This window comes from Stenella coeruleoalba (genome assembly GCF_951394435.1).
Source record: "Stenella coeruleoalba genome assembly, chromosome: 5".
NCBI classification, from domain to species: Eukaryota; Metazoa; Chordata; class Mammalia; order Artiodactyla; family Delphinidae; genus Stenella; species Stenella coeruleoalba.
In genome coordinates this window covers 40,881,737-40,902,896 of record NC_137150.1, presented here as the reverse complement: position 1 = coordinate 40,902,896, position 21,160 = coordinate 40,881,737, and the positions used below count along the sequence as shown (strand labels likewise).

The window sequence follows — 21,160 nt, the reverse complement described above, 5'->3', positions numbered from 1 at the left end:
CAGATGCTTTGAACCACCTTGTATGTTGGATACATATACTCTTTCCAACTACATGCGTTTATCACAATGTCCTTGGACCTAGTATCCCTCAATCTGAGCATTCGGGAAAGAGAATGTCTTTTTCTCATATTTTATGTGCTATGTAGTGTGTTTGTATCTTTGTGAGTTAAGAGTGGATACCAATCTGTGAACAAGATCATAATTAACCTAAATATCCTAAATATGGCTAGAAGATAAGATGCACACACTTGATATAGACGTTCATAGATGATGATGCTTAATGTAATAGAGAAGATTGATTCCAGTGAATTTAGGTGAGAGAAACGGGAAGAAAGAAGATAGTAGAACAATCATAGGTTAGTCCATATGGTTAAGAATTTTTGAAATGAGAAAATATTCAAAGACTATTTGAATTCTTTTTATTCATTAGATATTGGTAGATACGGTCTGGGCCCTCTCTTACCTTACTGATGCTGGCAACGAACAGATACAGATGGTAATAGACTCTGGAATAGTCCCTCATTTGGTTCCTCTGCTCAGCCACCAGGAAGTTAAGGTTCAGGTGAGTTTTTTATTGATAAAAGCATGTCACTGTGTGCTTTAAGTGTGACATTTGAACATGGGTAATGTCAATAGTGTAAAGTATTTTTTTAGCCTAATAACAACATATCTGTGATGAAAAGAGTGAGTTATTATATCCCCATTTTAAAGATGGAGAAAATGAGATAGATTACTACAAGAACCTCCTCCTCCCCACCCCCCAAACCCCCCCAAAAAAGCCAAGTTGACTTCTTTGTAAATTACTGATTTCTAACGCAGACCAGGGCAGTTCATATAGCAACTTGGATAGCATCTGAAACAAGTACTGATTATTTTTCCTACTTTTCCTATTTTTCTTCTTCCACTCTCCTGCTCCTTCCCCCACCCCCCTCCCCCCAACAGCTGTCCTTTTTTATTCTCCTTCACTGCACCTGGCAAGTTTAGTTAATGCTTAGCTTCACTGGCACTGTGATAAAGGCTTTGTACTGAAATGTGCTGCTTAGGGGTTTCCTAAATTGTCTTCTCTCAGTTATTTAAAATTTTTTTCTTTAATTTTGTTTTGTTTTATTATTTTAAAATCCTTCCATGTAAATATTTATCCCAAAGAATCTGCATCTAGAAAGAGCCAAAAAAGAGAAGGTGAGAAGTTCACACAAATATTATAAGCAGTAGCTGTCAAACTACGGTGGTAAAGGGAGATGCAGCAAGCAGCAAGCTCTCCCTGTCCTTCTGAGGTAAATAGCATGCTTTAATCTTAGAATGACTAAGAGCCTATAAAGCACAATAATAGCATAAGGAAAACTGTTAACCTGATTCACTATTTCTCAACCATGGCTGGACAATAAAATCAGCAGTGGGAAGCCTAAAGAAAAAAATTAGTGTATTTCCCTTGCTCTACTCCTAGAAATACTGTTTCAGTAAATCTGGATATTTCCTAGAAACCTGGGCTTTAAAAAGCTCTTTAGGTTATATTCATTTACTGTCAAAATGGAGACTCACTGCTATAAAATTTAAAGCACTTTAAAGAAAAGAGGGAACACTTAGCTAAATTCAGAAGAATTGATTATAGAATAAGTTGTCATTTAGGGTTATTTGTGGTTTATTTTAAATATTCCTACTAGATTCTTATGAAGTTTGCATTTCTTAAGTGTGGTACTTATGTCTTGGTATAGGTTTTTGGTTTGCATTTTGTTTTTGTTTTTTTCAGAATGCATCTTCAGTTTTAATACTGGACTTTATTGAGAAAACAGGGCTTGGACTTTCACTTGAGCCAGCTCTCAAGGAAAGTTATGTTCTGTACTTTACCTGGTAACTAATAGAGATTTTTAAAAACTTTTTCAACTTTCATGCCATAATTTAGGAACATAGAAAGAATAATGTAATGAACTATGTAGATTTCCTCTATATCTCTACTTCCCCACCAAATTATTTTGATACATATTCCAGATATCTAATTTCACTCAGGTTGCATCTCTAAAAAGTAAGGCTATTTTTTTTAACATATCCACCATACCAATAATTAGAGCACTTTAGGAAACCGTAATGTTAAAATCCAATCAGTATCTGAATTTTACTTATTGCCTCATTTTTTTTTTCACAATTTGACCAAATCAGTATTCAAACAAGGTCAACACATTGCATGTGGTAGCTATGTCTTTATGTTTCTGTTACTCTACAACTTTCTTCTCCTTTTTTTCTTTCCCATGTTAAATTTACTTGTTAAAGAAGCTAGGCCACAACAAAACGTTTTTGAAAGAAGTTGAACAAGACCTAAATTAGTGGAAAGACATCCATGTTCGTGGATTGGAAGATTCAGTATTATTAGGATGGCAGTGCTTCCCAAATTTATCTACAGATTAAATGCAATTCCTGTTAAAATCCATATGGAAATGCAATGGACCCAGAAATAACCAAAACAATCTTGAAAAAGAACCAAGTCTGGGGACTTCTCACTTCAAAACTTGACTACAAAGCTAGAGAAAACAAAACTTTGTGATTCTAGCATAAGGATAGACATATTGATCAGTGAAATAGAATCAAGAGTCTAGAAATAAACTTACACATTTTTGATCAATTGATTTTCAACAAGGGTGCCAAGAAAATTCAGTGAGCAAAGAATAGTCTTTTCAGCAAATGGTGCTGAGGCTACTGGATATCCATATGTAAAAGAATGAAGTTGGAACCCTACTTCACACCATATTTTTAAAAAATTAACTCAAAATGAATCAAACAGCTTAATGTCACATTCAGAAGTATAAACCTCTTAGAAGAAAACACAGGCATAAATCTTCATAACCTCAGATTAGGCAGTAGTTTCTTAGATATGACACCACAAGCAACTAAGGAAAAAATAGATAAATTGGACTTCCAAAATTAAAAACTTCTAAGGAATCAAGAAAGTGAAAAGACAACCTACAGAATGGAAGAGAGTGTTTGCAAATCATATATATGAAAAGGTATTAGTGTCCAAAATACATAAAGAACTCTTAAAACTCAACAAAAAAAAATGACAACCCAATTTTAATATTTATTTATTTGGTTGTGCTGGGTCTTAGTTGCAGCAAGTGGGCTCCTTAGTTGTGGCATGTGGGCTCTTAGTTGCGGCTCGAGGGCTCCTTAGTTGTGGCATGCGTGTGGGGTCTAGTTCCTGACCAGGGATCAAACCCAGGCCCCCTGCATTGGGAGCGTGGAGTCTTAACCACTGCACCACCAGGGAGGTCCCAGCAACCTAATTTTAAATGGTTTAAAAATTTTAATGTTCTCCAAAGAAGGCATACAGATGGTCCATAAGCACATACGAAGATGTTCAACATCCTTAGTCATTAAGGCAAAGCAAATCAAAGCCACAGTGAAGTACCATTTTATACCCACCAGGATGGTATAATCAAAAAGACAGTAACAAGTGTTGGCAAGGATGTAGAGAAAGTATAATCCTCATACATTGCTGGTAGGAATGTAAAATGGTACGGCCTCTTTGGAATATAGTTTGACAGTACCTGGAAAAGTTAGACGTAGAGTTATTATATGACCCAGCAATTCCATTTCCAGGTATATACCCAAGGGAACTGAAAACATATTCCCACAAAAGCTTTTGTATTATCTTATTTTCTTTATGGCCATAATTACTATCTAAAATTATCCTTCATACTTTCTTGTTTATTGGCTGTTTCCTCTTACAATAATGGAAGCTCCATAGGAGATGGGTTTATGTCTGTCCTATTCACTCCTCTGTTCCTAAATCAGTGTCTGACACAACTTGCTCAAAAAGGATAGGTAGACATGAATGCATAAAGATATCTTTCATAACCTGGGGCTTCCCTGGTGGCGCAGTGGTTAAGAATCCGCCTGCCAATGCAGGGCACATGAGTTCGAGCCCTGGTGCGGGAAGATCCCACATGCCGCAGAGCAACTAAGCCCGTGCGCCACAACTGCTGAGCCTGCGCTCTAGAGCCCATGAGCCACAACTGCTGAGCCCACATGACACAACTACTGAAGCCCATGCACCTAGAGCCTGCCCTCCGGACAAGAGAAGCCACGGGAGTGAGAAGCCCACGCAGCAATGAAGAGTAGCCCCCGCTCCCTGCAACTAGAGAAAGCCCGCGCACAGCAGTGAAGACCCAATGCAGCCAAAAATAAATAAAACAAATTTATATAAAATATATATATATATCTTTCATAACCTGCCTAACATACCTTTGTGGTAATAAGTGATTCATATAGAACAACATCTCATTAAATCTTTTTATGTTTCAGACAGCAGCACTTCGAGCTGTGGGCAACATTGTTACTGGAACTGATGAGCAAACACAAGTAGTTTTGAACTGTGATGCTCTTTCACACTTCCCCGCACTTCTGACACATCCCAAAGAGAAAATTAATAAAGTAAGTATTTTTAAATACTATTTAATAATTAGCATATAAAGTAGCCATTTTCATTTGCAAAATTAAAGACTCAAGTGTCTTTAATACCGTTTATTAACATAAACTGTCATTTAGACATTAAGAGAAAGTATTTTACTCTTTATGACATGGATTGGTACATGATTTTCCATATATAAAACCGATTGTAAACAGTGCACATTTGGCTCTCTTGGAAATGATGAAATAGAGATAATTGGGTGTTGAATGTTGTATGATTGGAAGATTTTAATACGTAAGTTAAGTAATCTAAGTTTAGTATTTTTTAGCTATTTGATAGAGTGTGTGTGCATGTGTGTGTGCTTGTGGAGGCTATGAAAAGGGGGCACTGACTGGTGATGCTGACGTTGGAGTGCATCTGAGGCTGTTGTAGAAATACATGGGTTGTTGATTACAACATTGCCGATGATTATAACCCAAGAACAGCTCACCTAAGTAGCCTAGCACCCTAAAATCTCTAACAGGTTCATTAAACGTGATCCTGTGATCTGATCCAAAAGAGCCTACTGCACACTAGGAGTAAAACTTGTTTACTACTTTTTTAAAATAGAGAAAATGTTTCCCTTTAGTAAATTCATATGTTTAATAAGTTTATTAACTTTGGTAAATTATAGCAATATCCTACATAGGACATTAGGCAGATATTTTGTCTTATTTCATTCTGTGTTTTTAGTATGCATTTATTGTCTATGAAAAAAAAGACTTGTAATCAACTTGGTAGAAGTAGCACATTGTGGTGTAAAGGGTAGCATAAAAAGATCATTAAGGTAGACCAATAAAGCTGTCAAACATCTGGTTCCACTTTAACTCTTGAGAGAGATGGTGCAATGAATGACTATTACAAATAAGTATACTAAAACAATCCACTATTTCAGTTTTTGTGTCTCCATTATCATGAATAATTGAGAGATTTATCTACTTTGGCTACGACTCAATCAGAACAGAAGAGAGAATAAATAAAGCACGCTATGTGAGGAGGATGCTGAATCTCCTTTACAATTGTTTTAGGATTTGTATTTGTATTGCAGCTCATCAGTTCCTTAGTAGTTGTTCAGCCAAGCTTCTTTTGAGTCTTAGTGTTTGGGAACATTGCTTTCAAGAATTTTTTAGAAGGGTTAGTTCATTATAACTTAGACTAGGGTCATTAGCAATTTGTCCAAAGAAAAATATGGAAAGGGGATAGAGGAATTCATATTCCTAAATTTTTTATTATGGAACATACTCCATAAAATCATTTGGACGTTGTAGTGAATGTGCTTTTTCCTAGTTCAGCTGCAGATTTTATTTTTTAATGAGAAATATTGAAAGGATCTTGTTCTACAGGAAGCAGTGTGGTTCCTCTCTAACATCACCGCAGGAAATCAGCAGCAGGTTCAGGCAGTAATTGATGCCAATCTTGTACCAATGATAATACACCTTTTGGATAAGGTAAGAAAGTCATATTGTATGTTCTGTGTAAGAGGAAAAGAATTATATGAATATATATTTTTCTGTTTAATTACAACCTATACAATGGCATGAGTAGTACAGTAAAATAGTATTAATATTAAAACGTTCAAGCATTTTTTATATACAAGAGATAGTTCCTTTTAGAAACCCCTGGCCCTTTTTCTATATCATTCTTTTGTCAAAATTACCATTATCCTGAAGTTTATTAAAAATTCATATTACTACTACTGACTATAAATGCTTACATATTGTACCAAGCACTTTACATATATTACTTTATTTCTTTATTACTGTAACTGTGAGGTTAAGAATTATTCCCATTTGACAGATGAAGAAACTATGGTATAGACAAATAAATTGCCCAAGATCAAACAATGTGCTATTTAATCATACGCCATATCATTGCATGCTTACATTAATGTTTGGGAAAGAGACAGTTTAAAGTGTCCACTCACAGCATGAGGATTTTTTTCTCAACACTGATCTGTTAATTAAAGAGAGGATATCTCGATCTTCTTTTCTTCCATGTTTCCTACAAACTGGTAGTAGAGGCTAATTTCCTATAAACTGGTAGATCGGGTTCAATCATGCAGTAATGATTCACATGAGGAGAAACATTCTATCTGTTTGTCCTACATTTAGTGATATTTAGATTAAGTCAGCTCAGATGTTATCAGCCTGTTCCAGCCAATTATTATAAAGTTATTCATCATTCTTTCACATAATGGTTTTTCGGCAGTCATGATGATCATTACCTAGATCACTTATTATACTAGGAACTGCAAAATGATGACTTTGTAATTCTGCCATTCTTTATGTATTAGCCATGATTCTTCAATAAAGAAGAAAAAAGAGCTTTTCCCTATCAACTGTTGGTTTACTCTAAAACATATTTCATATAGGAAAGGCAAGACAAATGTTTGATCCCTGCTCATTATCACTGTTTTTAGAATGACATGGTTCCCTAATGACCTCAAAAGGAGACAAGTGTAAAGTTTTTAGTGTCATTAAGGAAATTATGGATTTACATATGTGTATATTTTTTATATAAGTTTTAGTCCTTTGTAGCTATTCTTTCTGACGTTCAGGTTGTCCCTGACCAATGGGAACCTCTTAAATTTGGTGCCTATGTCTTTTTTACATCACTGCAGTAGTTTTTGAGAGCTTCCTACCTTTTGGATGTGATATGATTCCCAGGCTTACCTTGTATATTTCCTGATCTACGCCTGGAATTAACTATTTTCCAGGGTGTCGTGGTTCCTTTTTGTAACAAATGGTATTTAAAGATCATAGTTCAGGTACTAAGGATAATCATTGCTATAAGGTTGTCGTGGTATGTAGGCTTGAATGAACAAAATAGGTGACCTTTTATTTTTAAGAAAGTGAAAAATATGCATATTGTAATTTTATGAACATGAGATTCATAAAAAACAAATCATGAATGAAAGGAAGCTATCAGATATTACTGGGTATTTAAGATAGCAGTGTTTTTATTTTTACTTCTTCGATTTTATATTTTTATCTCTTTTATGCTAGAAATCTTCCAAAAACATGAACATAATTATTTGAGTTATATATTGAGATATATAATATAAAATCTATCAAAATAACAAGACTACATTGACACTAACAACATGATTACTCCACTTTTGAGATTTCCTTGAGGACTTCTTTGTCTTTAGGATGTATTCCATCAATGGTGTACTTAAAAATAATGTCACTTGAAATAACTCCTGTTATGTGTGGTTAACATATACAGCTTGATATACAGTTAGGTTATTTCTGTTTGTTTTTTATTTGGGGGAATTACTTTAGGTTTTGTTTTTTATTTTGTTATTTTTGGCCACACTGTGTGGCTTGTGGGATCTTAGTTCGCCAACCAGGGATAGAACCTGGGCCCTCAGCAGTGAGAGCACGGAGTCCTAACCACTGGACCACCAGGGAATTCCCTTGTTTTTTATTTTGTTGTGGTTATATGAAGCATTTATAGTTTCCAAGTAAAAAATATGTACTTTGTTTTCAAGGTATGTACACAGAGGTCTAACTTCTGTTTCTGTCCATTCCTCCCTGTTCTTTCCCTTCCTTTACAGATGATCATTTTTATTAGTTTTTGGTTTATTCGTCTATTGTTTATACTTTAAATATAAGGAAATGCCTATGTAAAGTTTTTTTCCATGTTTTTTTTCAGGTTGTATTTAGGATTACTGGATCTACAAATAGACACATATGTAAATTTGCTATATAATGCCCATCCACCTCTAGAAAGATTGTCCCGTTTTACACTCCTGCCAGTCTCACCAACACATATTTGGGATTTCTCAATCTGATAAATAAGAGTAGATATCCCACTGCAGTTTTTCTTTTTTTGAAGTATAATTGATTTACAATGTTGTGTTAATCCACTTCAGTTTTAATTTTCATTCTTATTTACATATTCTTTTCTTAATACATCCTAAGCATTTTTCCAAGTTGCTAGTCATCTTAACATTAGTGGCTGGTTATTATTTTATTATTTAGATTTGCTATAATTAGTTATTCCTCTGTTGTTTAAGTTGCTTTTACTTTCTGACTCTTATGTGCTGCTAAGACATTATATGGAAAGATACATATTACTTTGTTTTGAATTATTTGCTTGGTAAATTCTGAAAGGTGAGATTACTAAATCATATATATGACTTTTTAAATGAATTTTAAATTTATTTTATCAATTTATATTTGAAAGACAATATATGAGGGTAATGGCTTTATGACAGTCTCATTAATGGTGGGTATTTTCATTTTTAAAACTTTATGTGTTTAAAAGGATACCTTACCCTGACATTTCTTTGATTAAAGTACAATTGTATATTTCCTTTTTTTTTTGACTGATTTTATTTTATCATTGACTTCATTTAATCTGATATTACTGAACAGCAATATCAAGTCAATTTGTTGCCGGTAAAGTTCACAAAAAGGAATCTCCATTTGTTTAGGGTAATTTGAGTTCAAAGCCTTATCTTTATTATATGTATATAGAAAGGCTAGAAGAAAACCTAGGGGAATAAGCAGTTGAAAAATCATTTCAGAAAACACCTTTTCCAGTTTACCCTATATTGCAATTTGTATTCTTTACTTTGCTTTTACAGGGAGATTTTGGCACTCAGAAAGAAGCTGCATGGGCCATAAGTAACTTAACAATTAGCGGAAGGAAAGATCAAGTAAGTTCAGCTCTTATTTATTTCTCAAAACTGATAAAATAACAGTACCAATAATTCTAAGATTTAGATTTTAGTAAATCATAATTTAAGATAATAGCAAGATAACAGGCATTCTGTGATACATAAAAGTGTCACCTTGACTTCCTTTAGTTATATTTCGTAGATGTGAAGTGTTTTCTTTCTTGGCCTACAAGAATTTTCTAATCCGTGGTAAGATGAAGCACTTACGGTCAGGGTTGTTTTTTTTGTTTTTTAACAGTGTTAAGAAAAAAACAAGACTTTTTAGGTTAATAGGGCAGAATGAAACTGCCTCACAGATTCTCCTTACAAATGAACAACAGCAAAAATTATCTGGCAGCAAATCAAACAAGGAACTAAACTCAGCCAAAAAGCTGGGACTAAGAACTAGGGTGAACAATGTGAGGTGCCTAGGGCATAAAATATAAAGAGGCACTTACTCTCACGGTTGTGCAGGTGACAAAGCTTAACATTATGCCAACTGGCGAAAGAAAATGAGTTTTAAAGGTCCCAGATATGGGGGACTTCCCTGGTGGTCCAGTGGTAAAGAATCCTCCTTACAATGTAGGGGACATGTGTTCGATGCACTACAGCTACACGATGTAGTTGCACTACAACTACTGAGCTCATGTACCTCAATTAGAGAGCCTGCTGCAAACTCTGAGCCCGCGCGCTCTGGAACGCGTGCGCCACAACTAGAGAAGAGAAAACCCACATACTGCAGCTAAGACCCGCGCAGCCAAAACTAAATTAAAAAAAAAAAAAAAAGTCCCAGATATGTTTCACAGACAAGTGAAAAAGGATGAATTTGGAGCTGATAATTGTCACAAATAAGGTATAGGCTGGTGGTGACCAGTGAATCCACTCAAATATGAATACAGAGTAGAATATAAATACAATACATGGAAATAACTAAATAGAAAAATGATAGAATAATATTTTGCAAATTTTATGGAACCAATAGAATAGCAGATTGAGAGGTGGCCAGGTATATATGAGTGCTAAATGTTATAGCAAAGAGAGGATGCTCTCAAATTGAACAATTATAGTTTTAAAAAAATAATCATCCAGCCTCTCAACTGATTTCATAATTTCTTAATGTTAGAAAGGATCTCTGAAGGAAGTACTCCTTATGGCAAAGAAATGTGTCATATGAACTTGAGTGATTCCTTCATTTTCACTTTAGTTTTTTTTCTAAGTTCATGTAAAATTAACATACTACATTAAAAAGAAAAGGTTAGATTAATGTAGTCTAACTTATCATGTGAGAGGTGAGGTCATATTTCCATATTCAAGATTTTAAAGTCAAAATTATTACAGTGAGGACTTCCCTGGTGGTGCTGTGGTTAAGAATCCGCCTGCCAATGCAGGGGACATGGATTCGAGCCCTGGTCCGGGAAGATCCCACATACCACGGAGCAGCTAAGCCCGTGCGCCACAACTACTGAGCCTGTGCTCTAGAGCCCATGAGCCACAACTACTGAGTCCGGGTGCTACAACTACTGAAGCCCACGTGCCTAGAGCCCATGCTCCACAACAAGAGAAGCCCACACACCGCAACTAGAGAAAGCCTGCATGCAGCAACGAAGACCCAACGCAGCTAGCTAGCTAGATAGATAGTAATGAAAATTAAAAAAAAAAAAATTATTCCAGTGAGATAATAGGGTGCACGCATGAAGTTCACTTAACACTTATCATATCATGGTATTTTCATTCTTCAGGTGGCCTACCTAATCCAACAAAATGTTATCCCACCTTTTTGCAATTTGCTGACTGTAAAAGATGCACAAGTTGTGCAAGTAGTACTCGATGGACTAAGTAATATATTAAAAATGGCTGAAGATGAGGCAGAAACCATAGCCAATCTTATAGAAGAATGTGGAGGTAAGTTTATTATAAGCTATTGATATTATTCCACATTTTAATGTTCTTTTTGTAACTACTTTTATTTTCTAACTAATACAGCACTTCTGTATTTTTCTGTCTTAGATAATCAAGTAATAGAATAAAGTAAATAGTGTATTGTATATGTACAGTGCTGCTCAGCTTCTTGCATATGCTTAGGTAACTGAATTGTTGCCATATATTGAACAGGCACTGTGCTAAGGTACTGGGAAGACGGTGGTAAACAAGACACAGTCCTTTCCCTCAAGGCATGTAGTCTAGTCGTGGAGATAAATATGAACTGATTTAATGTGCTAATTACCCTAATAGAAATGTACAACAAAAGGAAATACCCTAATCCATCCTGGAAGAAGCAGGAAGTGACACCTGAGCTGGATTTTGAGAGATGAATAAGGATTAATAAAGTAAAAAGGGATGAAAGGTGTTCCAGGCAGAAATAACACCATGAGCAAAGTCTGAGGTGAGAAATAGCATTCAGCAAATTATAAGTAGTTTAGTGTTGCTGAATCACAAAATATGAGGTAGAAACTGCCAAAAGACAAGGCTGCAGACTTAGCCATTGACCAGGCCCCTGCAGTCTTAGAAGCTTTGTAGCACAGCAGATACTTTAGGGCAGTAGTTCCCAAATCTGGCAGTGTACCAGAGCCACCAGGAAGATAAACAACATGTCTTAGCTTTCAACCCTTAGGATTAACATGTAGACAGAACATGGAAGTCTCAGATATGGCTGTGGAATAACATGTAAATGTTATCAACCTGAATAAGCATAAAAGTAAAGATCTTTCTGATGGAAGTTGAGAAGTAAATGAAAGGAGGGAGAGGTAACTAGGAGTAGGAGAACCAGTATCTTCAGCTTCCTTAGTAGAGTTCAGAGGCTTGAAAATTAATAAGAAGTAAGTATTTTTAAAGTTATTAAAGTGACAAATAGAACAGCAACAAAAAATGCATAACTATCAAGTTGGGAACAGGACATGGGGAAATACTGTTAGGGAAATAATTAGAAAGGGAGTACCAGAAAAATTAAAAGCAGGAATTGTTAAAAATTTTTCCTACTTGTATGTTTTTTTCTTTTACCATATAAACATTTTAATTATTAAAAATTTATTTTTATATATTAAAATAAAAATATAGATCTTGAGCATTGCCTACTTCACTGGAGGCGAGCCCTAGGAATATGTATCTTATAAACTTCCCAAAGGATTCTGCTGTAGGGTATGACAAGCCATTGGAAGATTTTACCTAGTGAATTGATGTATTTAAATGGAGCCATGGATATGAGGGGAATGGAACCATTTAGAGACAAGCAGGAAACCACCTAGGTGGTTTCTATGTATTGTGTTGAGGCCACAATAAATGAAGGCAGTGATAATAGAGAAAAGGGGGAGATGACAAGATTCAAGAAATGGATAGACTTTAAGGTTTTTGAGATTTGATTATAGAGTATTGAGGGTAAGGGGAATTTATTAGTCTGTCTCTCAGATTTCAAACTGTTGTTGATTATCACCAATAAGAATACAGTATAATAAACAGCGTAAATGAAGAATGGCAAAGAACAAATTGTGTTTTGGATAGTTTGAGTTTTAGATACCTGTTGAAATATCCTTGTGGAATTATCATACATGTTTAAGATTTTCAACATCTGAAGCTCAGGAAAGAAATGAAGCCATAGAGTTATAAGTCCTCAGCCTATATGTAGTAGTTAAACTTTTTCATGGAAGGGCCCCATAAAGAGAATGTGAAAAGTGAGAAACATGCCCATAACAACTTCCTCCACTTAAAGAATAGATAAAGGAAGAACACTCATGAAAGGGCAATTTCACTTTAATTCAGAGGCCTTAAAAGTAATTATTACTCCTGTAAAGCAAAACAATATCCAGTTTGCATATCAATAGGTTAAGTTAATATAGTCTGCCTATGATTTAATAAATTTATTAATATTTACAGGGAAAATTCCCTTTTCCCCTGAAATACTGTGGTTGATCTTGATCATTTTTCATTATACTTGAATAGCTGTCTTAACATTCATATTTATTAATCACGAGTACTTAAAAGTTCTTTTCCTAAATGCTCACTAGAAAAACTTGGCAGATGCTACAAAGTAGAAGGAATTTGCTTTTAACTTTTTTTTTCTTTGCATCTTTGGGGATGTGTGTGTGTGTGTGTGTGTGTGTGTGTTTGGCCATGCCACATGGCTTGTGGGATCTCAGTTCCCCGACCAGGGATTGAATCCGGGCCCACACAGCAGTGAAAGCCCAGAGTCCTAACCACCTGGCCACCAGGGATCTCCCAGCTTTTAACTTTTAACAAAGCAATTTTACATGTTATTACTCTTTATAAACACTGATGTGTATAGTTATTCTGCTGAGTAGATGTCCCATTGCTTATGTTTATATGTAATTAGATACTCAGATAATTTTTAAAAGATAAATATGCTATATTTTTGTGCATAAAACCTTTTTATTTATAAGATTCACCTTTAGAATAAATTCCTCAAAATTGGATTTTGTGTTCCCAAGATTATTGTAACTTTTTTTGTCACTGCTTTTTAAATATTACCATTATTTCACTTCATAAAATTTCTTACAGGACTGGAGAAAATTGAACAACTTCAAAATCATGAAAATGAAGACATCTACAAATTGGCCTATGAGATCATTGATCAGTTCTTCTCTTCAGATGATGTATTAATAATTTTATAATTTTCTTAGTTTTATGTATAAGCATAAGTCTGGATGAAATGTAAGCTAGGACATATATGTATGTATTCGGGGGGAATGGAATTGAAATAGATATATGACAGTAATGTTACTTATTTCAGAAGTACAAATATTTCAGTATTTTAAAGTCCTTCAAGGTATTAAAAAGTAGTACTAGCTGTAATGGCAAAAAAAAAAAAAAAAAGAATTTTTGACAGTGGATAAATCAGGCTTTATTTTCCCTTGATGTCTTTATAAACAAAACAGTGAAGCCTAGTATATCCTATAATAAATCCATTATGACAATAATTAATCTGTATTTGAATATATTGTCACTGTTATTTTTAGTTGGTCACCAAAAACTAATACAAAGATAAATAGATAAAATGAAAAAAATTATCAAGAAATATAATTATTTCTTATAATAATATATATATTACTATATAATGTAAGGTATAGTCCAGAAGAGTATCTTCAGATTGTCAGTATATGGTAATTGAAATTAAAGAATTATTTTTAGTATCACCTCTTTGGGAAAGTTAAATCTAAAATTAAAGCAGTTGTTTCTTAGAAAATTATAGTGATTATAGATAGAACCACCAGTGGATCTCTTGAATTATTTTCTCAACTCTTCAAAAAAAAAATGGAATGTTATTAAATATTTTGTTAAGCATGCATGATTTGAACATTAACTTGACAAGGACAATACTAAAGAAGAATTACAGATTATCAAGCTAAGTCCTATTTAAAATATAATAGTAGTTGAAAAGTATACTTTTTTAAAGGTAGTTTTTGTCACATGTCTTAAAGTTGGGTTTTTAGAAGTCCTAATTGATAATTAGGTATACATAAAGCCTTATGATTTCTGATACTTCAACGTGCAGGTCTTGTTTACTCTGTTGCATCATGAAAAGAATAATAAAGATGATGTGCCTATTTATAGGAACTACACTATAGGTGCATAATTTTGTGGAATTTCAACGTTTAGATATAAAGCATATAGAAAGAATATTATACATTTTTAGCAGAGCTATTATTTTACTACTTTAAGCTCAAAAGTCATTTGTCTCCAATTGCTATTAAAAGATAAACCAAAGAATACACTTACTCTCCAAAAGTGGTAGCATTACAGTGAGTATACTCTGAGATGTAGGACCATTTCTTTCATTCTTTCAGAAGATATACGTTTTGCATATTCTCTTAAGTTTCCTCTCTTTTTGGCATCTCTTAAGAAAAAGCCTTTATAAAGTGTTTCAGGTTTCTAAAGGGGTGGTAGGACAGTGTTGGCACCCATCATCTCCCATACTTTTTTTTTTTTTAATTTATTAATTTATTTATTTTTGGCTGTGTTGGGTCTTTGTTACGGTGTGGGGGCTTCTCATTGCGGTGGCTTCTCTTGTTGTGGAGCACGGGCTCTAGAGCGCAGGCTCAGTAGTTGTGGCGCATGGGCTTAGTTGCTCTGCGGCATGTGGGATCTTCCGGGACCAGGGCTCGAACCCGTGTCCCCTGCATTGGCAGGTGGATTCTTAGCCACTGCGTCACCAGGGAAGCCCTCCCATGCTTTTTAAATGGAAATAGTACTACAATGCTATTTTTTTTTAAACTAATTATCACCTTCTTTTTCCTTTTTTCCCTTAGATTGATGAAGATCCTAGTCTTGTTCCAGAGGCAATACAAGGTGGAACATTTGGTTTCAATTCATCTGCCAATGTACCAACAGAAGGGTTCCAGTTTTAGAAAGATGTTGTGGAAGTTAGGTACAATGCAGCACTGAGATATATATATATATACACATATATATAAAAAGGTTTGATCCATCAAGCTTGGCTCATGGGATCTGCTGCTGCATTAAATCGGGAAAGAAAATGTGAAGATTTCATTTGGAATCACGGAAAATGCCCAAATGAGGTCAAGATGGCGAGTGGGTGCGAGTGAGAATGAGTGGCAAAATGTAATGAAAACTTTACATGAATGCTTATTTAGGTTGTTCAGAGTAAAAGGGCTACAGGTCACAGATATTCAGTGCCTGAGGAGGAACATTGACATTATATCCGCTGAGGGGAAAGTGCAGTAATGTCATCTTCAAGCCTTATAAGCATAAAAGAGAATAGGATGCCCATATAAGTCAAAGGAAAATGAGCCCAGGCCTTGCTATGAAGCAGTGTGTGAATGGACAATGTTGAATGAATGTCTGGCTCAGTGATAGAGAGCCAGGTTCATCTTTGAAATCTAGGGCTCTTCATTCATGAAGCAGACTCCTAGTCCTGGAGTGACTGTGTACGAGAGTATGGTTGTGGTGCTGTATGTGAACGCATGCAAGCTTGATTTGCCTTCAGGGGGCTGATAACAAACCTAGTAAATCATCAAAGTGAGATCATAAGTGTTACTGTACACTGGACATGAAAACAAAGACCAGTTCAGCAGCAGACATTGGTGTACTCTGCAGCCTGTGTTTTCTATTTCCCTTCTTCCCTTTTCCCACCCCTCCTTTTTTTTCCCCCTCTTTTTTTTTTTGTGGGTTTTTTTTTTTTTTTTTAGTTTTTTTTTTTTGTTTTTTTTTTGTTTTTTTTTTGTGGGGTTTTTGTTTTGTTTTTAGTTTTTATTTACTTTACCTAGTATGGCTTTTTAGTTGCTTCTCAAGTCAGAAAACTTTCAGGAAGGTTTCCCTGTGCATTTGCACCAGATGAATGTTTGATGCTATGAAAAGCTTTCCATATCATCAAAACTAATTTGTGTAGATTTTTGCATGAAAAAAACCATAAATTTCCCTCAAAATAGACTGTGTTGCAGTACACAAGTTACCATAATAGTATAAAACAGTAAAATGTGCTTTAAAAAGCCATCCTTTTCATTTTCAGAGATAACATAAAGATCTTTGCATGAGGTAAATCTACAGCCTAGTTCATTTTTAGATTTTGTTGAGTCCTGTAAAGAAGAAGAAGAAAAAAGTTTCAGTTGTGGTAGAATACCGTGCTGTGTTTAAATGTTACTTGTTTTCAAACTTTGTTTTCTATGAAAATGATATGGAAACTTCTAAAATGGAATTTGGTGCATATGTACTGCTGAATAAAGACCGATGAAGAGGTTTGAGTAGATGTACAAATCAAGTAATGGTTTGAACACCTTTAATAATATGCCTAATCTGTTCAATTGTTTTAGAATCTTTTTATCTTAGATGTAGGCAGCCATGAACAATCTATTTTGAGCCACTTTAGGGAGAAAACTTTGTATTTTTAAAACTTGCATAAAAGTTATGCAAGTGGTTTTTATAAATTGGAATAATGCCTCAGTTTCGAGGTTATGCACACTAAATTAAATGTGACATAAATTAATTTGTACAAAAAGAACTCTTTATAAGGTGGCTCATTGTAGGAAATCCTGTGCCTTCCCCTTTGAGCACAAGTGTTGCATGAACAACAGTTTGCTATAAGAAACATACCAGATTAGCCACCATTAGCATCTATATCTACTTTGTGTTTAAAAATCAACTGGTAATTCTGAAACACTGTAGAATGGATAAAAATTATTTTGTGATCATAACTCTTTGTTGAACTAGAGTATTTTTGCAGCATTCCTTGTCATCAGAAACATGGTTAAAGTTTAAAACTAGAAGCAGCAGAAAACTAGCTTGTAAAATTTATCCAAGTAGAGTGCAGGCTAGGCTGTCTTGGGGAGATAAACATTAAAACTCAAAGCAATGTTTTACATGGGGCGTGTGTGTGTGCTGTGTGGATTTTTTCATATATTAGTGTAAAGTTAGAGTAACTCAGTGGCTTATGTTTGCTTGTCTTTCATAAGCTTTTGATACAGACCCAACATTACAGAAGAAATTTCTTAAGTTATTTAATTTCGGTATAGACGTATTAATATTCTAACTGACTGAATTTGTTCAGGTGACACCATCTTTGCTTCTACTTTCTCCCTGTCCAAACCAAGCTTTTGACCTTCCTTCACCCCTCCAGCAAAATGGACTGAGAGAGACAACTTGAGCTATATTTTAAGTATTTCTGTAACTACAACATATGGTTCCAAATAGATTGCATACAAAGCATGGTTTTTACAAATGGCTTAAGTTACCAGAAGGTGAACATAATAGTACTTTGCATAATTCATGTTTCTTAGTAAACAAAAACCTGGTTCAAAGTAAGCCAGTGAGGTTATAATAGGCCAAGTGATTTTATAGAATAATTTTCTTACAGATGCAGGACTCATGGCAGCTTGCTTATTCAAGGCCTGCAGGAGAATCTGATCTCAGAGAAGGCCCTAAGCTCTCTTTTAAAGGGCTCGCCTGATTAAATCAGGCCCACCCATTATAATCTCCCTTTTTTTTTTTGCGGTATGCGGACCTCTCACTGTTGTGGCCTCTCCCGTTGCGGAGCACAGGCTCCGGACGCGCAGGCTCAGCGGCCACTGCTCATGGGCCTGGCCGTTTCGCGGCATGTGGGATCTTCCTGGACCGGGGCACGAACCCGTGTCCCCTGCATTGGCAGGCGGACTCTCAACCACTGCGCCACCAGGGAAGCCCTGTAATCTCCCTTTTGATTGACCCAAAGCCAAACTGATTAGTACCTTAATTATACCTGCAACATCCCTTTCTCTTTGCCTTATACCATAGCCTAATCACAGAATGATATCCATCATATTCACATATCCTGCCAACACTTGAGTAAAGGGGATTATAAAGGGTATGTACACCAGGGAATCTTGAGAGCCATCTTAGAGTTCCTATACCACAAAGAAATACTAGTATTTAGAGCTGGAGCAGTTTAGAAGTGATCAGTAATATATTGCAAACTTATTTTTAGATGAAGTTTACCTGTGAGAATCTATTGAGAACTTTGCACCGGCTTCCTTCCAAAATGCATATACATACAGTTTTAGGGGTTCTGTGGGAGTCTGAATTTCAGAATATGAATGAACTGTCCCAGTCCCCCGCTTCAGATGATAGAGTTGTGAAGAAGTGACTTGATCAAGGCCAGACAGCTACTAAGGGCTAGAGAAGACCCAGATTGTACCTCCCATACCATTGGAAGCTATGCTTTCAATTACTGTTCTAAAACTGAGTTCATTTAAATTTGTGAGCCAATGCAAAAAAATGTTTATGCAGCTTTTCATATCTGTATTTTGAGGAATGGCTAACACTAATTCTTATAGAAGCTTGTGAGTTTTGAAATTACAGTTGACCCTTGAACAGTATGGACTTTGCAGGCCCACTTAAATGCCAGTTTTTTTTCACTAAATACTACAGGGTCAACTGTACTTTAAATCATCTTTAGATTACTTGTGATACCTAATACAGTGTAAATGCCATGTAAATAATTGTTAAGTACAATCTAAGTGCTGTGTAGCTAGTCCCTTGAACAAAGCTGGGGTTAGGGGTGCCGGCCCTCTGCACAGTCAAAAATCGAAAATCCTCATATCCGTGGTTCCACATCCAAGGATTCAACCAGCCACAGATCATGTAGTACTGTAGTGCATATTTAGTGAAAAAAGTCCATGTATAAGTGAACCCAAGCAGTTCAAACACATGTTGTTCAAGGGTCCACTGTATTTGATTTCTTTGAGTTTCCAAAAATTGATCTTTCATTATGGATATTAAGAAGGTGAACTACAAACAGGCCAATTTAGCTTGAATCAAAAAAAGTTACCAGTTAACTCCTGAGGTTTAATGGATTATTTACTTCCTAAACTTGACATTTTAAACATTTAAGGAGAAAATGGTTTTTCTTTTTAACAAACACATTAATGAAGTGTATACTCTTTAAAAATATAAGTAATGAAATTATGCACATATGCCTTTAAATAAAATCAAAGTGCACATTTGTAGTCTTATTGTAATGAGTTAATTCCTAAGTTAAAGGAAGACGGAAAAAACGAAGATTTGTAAAGCCTGTATTCCAGTGTGATCAGAAGCAACTGAACTGTAGTGTCACATTGCATATTAACTATCATGTCAATAATATACAGGAAGGTAGATTGAATGTTTTTTCTCAAGATACAACTAAGCAGTTCCATCAATTTTGAATATTCTAAATTCAGGCCCTTTAGGTGACAAATTTGGTTCAGGATGTCCATGCCAGGATGTACTGTTTATAAAATTGACTTGACAGCTGCTACTTGGTGTATAAGAGCAGCTGAGTGTGAAGGAAAGTAAATACCGCCCTGCACATTTCTGATTTACCTCTTGCCAGAGGCCTGCACTCCTGTCTTTTTTTATTTTTTAAAAAAAATTAATTAATTTATCTTTGGCTGCATTGGGTCTTCGTTGCTGGGCGCAGGCTTTCTCTAGTTGTGGCAAGCGGGGGATACTCTTAGTTGTGGTGCGTGGGCTTCTCGTGGTGGCTTCTCGTTGCAGAGCACGGGCTCTAGGCACGTGGGCTTCAGTAGTTGTGGCATGCGGGCTCAGTAGTGGCACGTGGGCTTCAGTAGTTGTGGCAAGCAGGCTCAGTAGTTGTGGCACGCGGGCTCAGTAGTTGGGGCTCATGGGCTCTAGAGCGCAGGCTCAGTAGTTGTGGCGCACGGGCTTAGTTGCTCTGCGGCATGTGGGATCTTCCCGGACCAGGGCTCGAATCCATGTCCCCTGCATTGGCAGGTGGATTCTTAACCACTGCGCCACCAGGGAAGTCCCTGCACTCCTCTCTTATCACTTACATTGTTGGCCCAATTTCTACCTTCTCTCCACAAGTTTTGCATCTTTGCAGCTCTAACTATGCTTACTCCAGGTTAACTTAGTTTTTCCAGACTGTCAGTTCTTCCAGTTTTATTCTTCGTGAAGAAAATTTTTTATAACCTTTTCATTTCTTTCTGTTATTCTTCAAGCATGAATCCTGCTTCCATATCATTCGTTCAGTGTCCCATCCTCTCTCGTCCTCTGGATTTTGAGCATTCTGAGCCACCTTTCCCCCATATTTTCTACATGGTTACCTTTTTACTGATTTTGTAATTGGATACTATAATGCTAATATCCAACACTTGGACTCAGCTTAGGAGGGTATTTCTCTTATCTTAAAAAAAACAAAAACAGGGAAACCGCTGGCGGTCCAGTGGTTAAGACTCCACGCTTCCACTGCAGGGCGCACAGGTTCCGTTCCCAGCCGGAGCACTAAGATCCCACATGCCACACAGCCAAAAGTCATTTTGGCTCATAGTTGTGGGGTTGGGAAGAAATCGACATACCCTTAGTCTCTCCTGCCTTACTGCCGTACTTCTTGTTTCTCAGGGGTTGTCCCCTCTGTTCAACTCATTAACGTAAAATTTATCTATTAATCTATTATGGGTATTTTCTATCTCCAACCATTTCCCTTTGTACTTGCCAGTGTGCTCCCTCCATAAACAAATTACATACTGCCTCAAATCTAGTAGCTCCCAGTGTGATCTACAAGATGCCCAGCGTATGTAACCATATAACTGATGCAGAGAAACTGGGTTTTATCTTTT

General features: G+C 35.8%; 1 protein-coding gene across 1 annotated transcript in view; it reads left to right on the top strand.

Annotated features, from left to right (window-relative positions):
• Window positions 1–20,349, top strand: part of KPNA4 (karyopherin subunit alpha 4) — a 58,263-nt gene extending 37,914 nt beyond the window's left edge. Inside the window, exons 11-17 of the mRNA XM_079922951.1 lie at window positions 431–562; window positions 4,294–4,422; window positions 5,782–5,886; window positions 9,033–9,104; window positions 10,844–11,006; window positions 13,614–13,708; window positions 15,362–20,349. Of these exons, the coding sequence (XP_079779077.1) occupies window positions 431–562; window positions 4,294–4,422; window positions 5,782–5,886; window positions 9,033–9,104; window positions 10,844–11,006; window positions 13,614–13,708; window positions 15,362–15,460 (795 nt within the window). The 3' untranslated portion in view covers window positions 15,461–20,349. The remainder of the gene's footprint in view (window positions 1–430; window positions 563–4,293; window positions 4,423–5,781; window positions 5,887–9,032; window positions 9,105–10,843; window positions 11,007–13,613; window positions 13,709–15,361) is intronic.
• The last annotated feature ends 811 nt before the right edge of the window (window positions 20,350–21,160 follow it).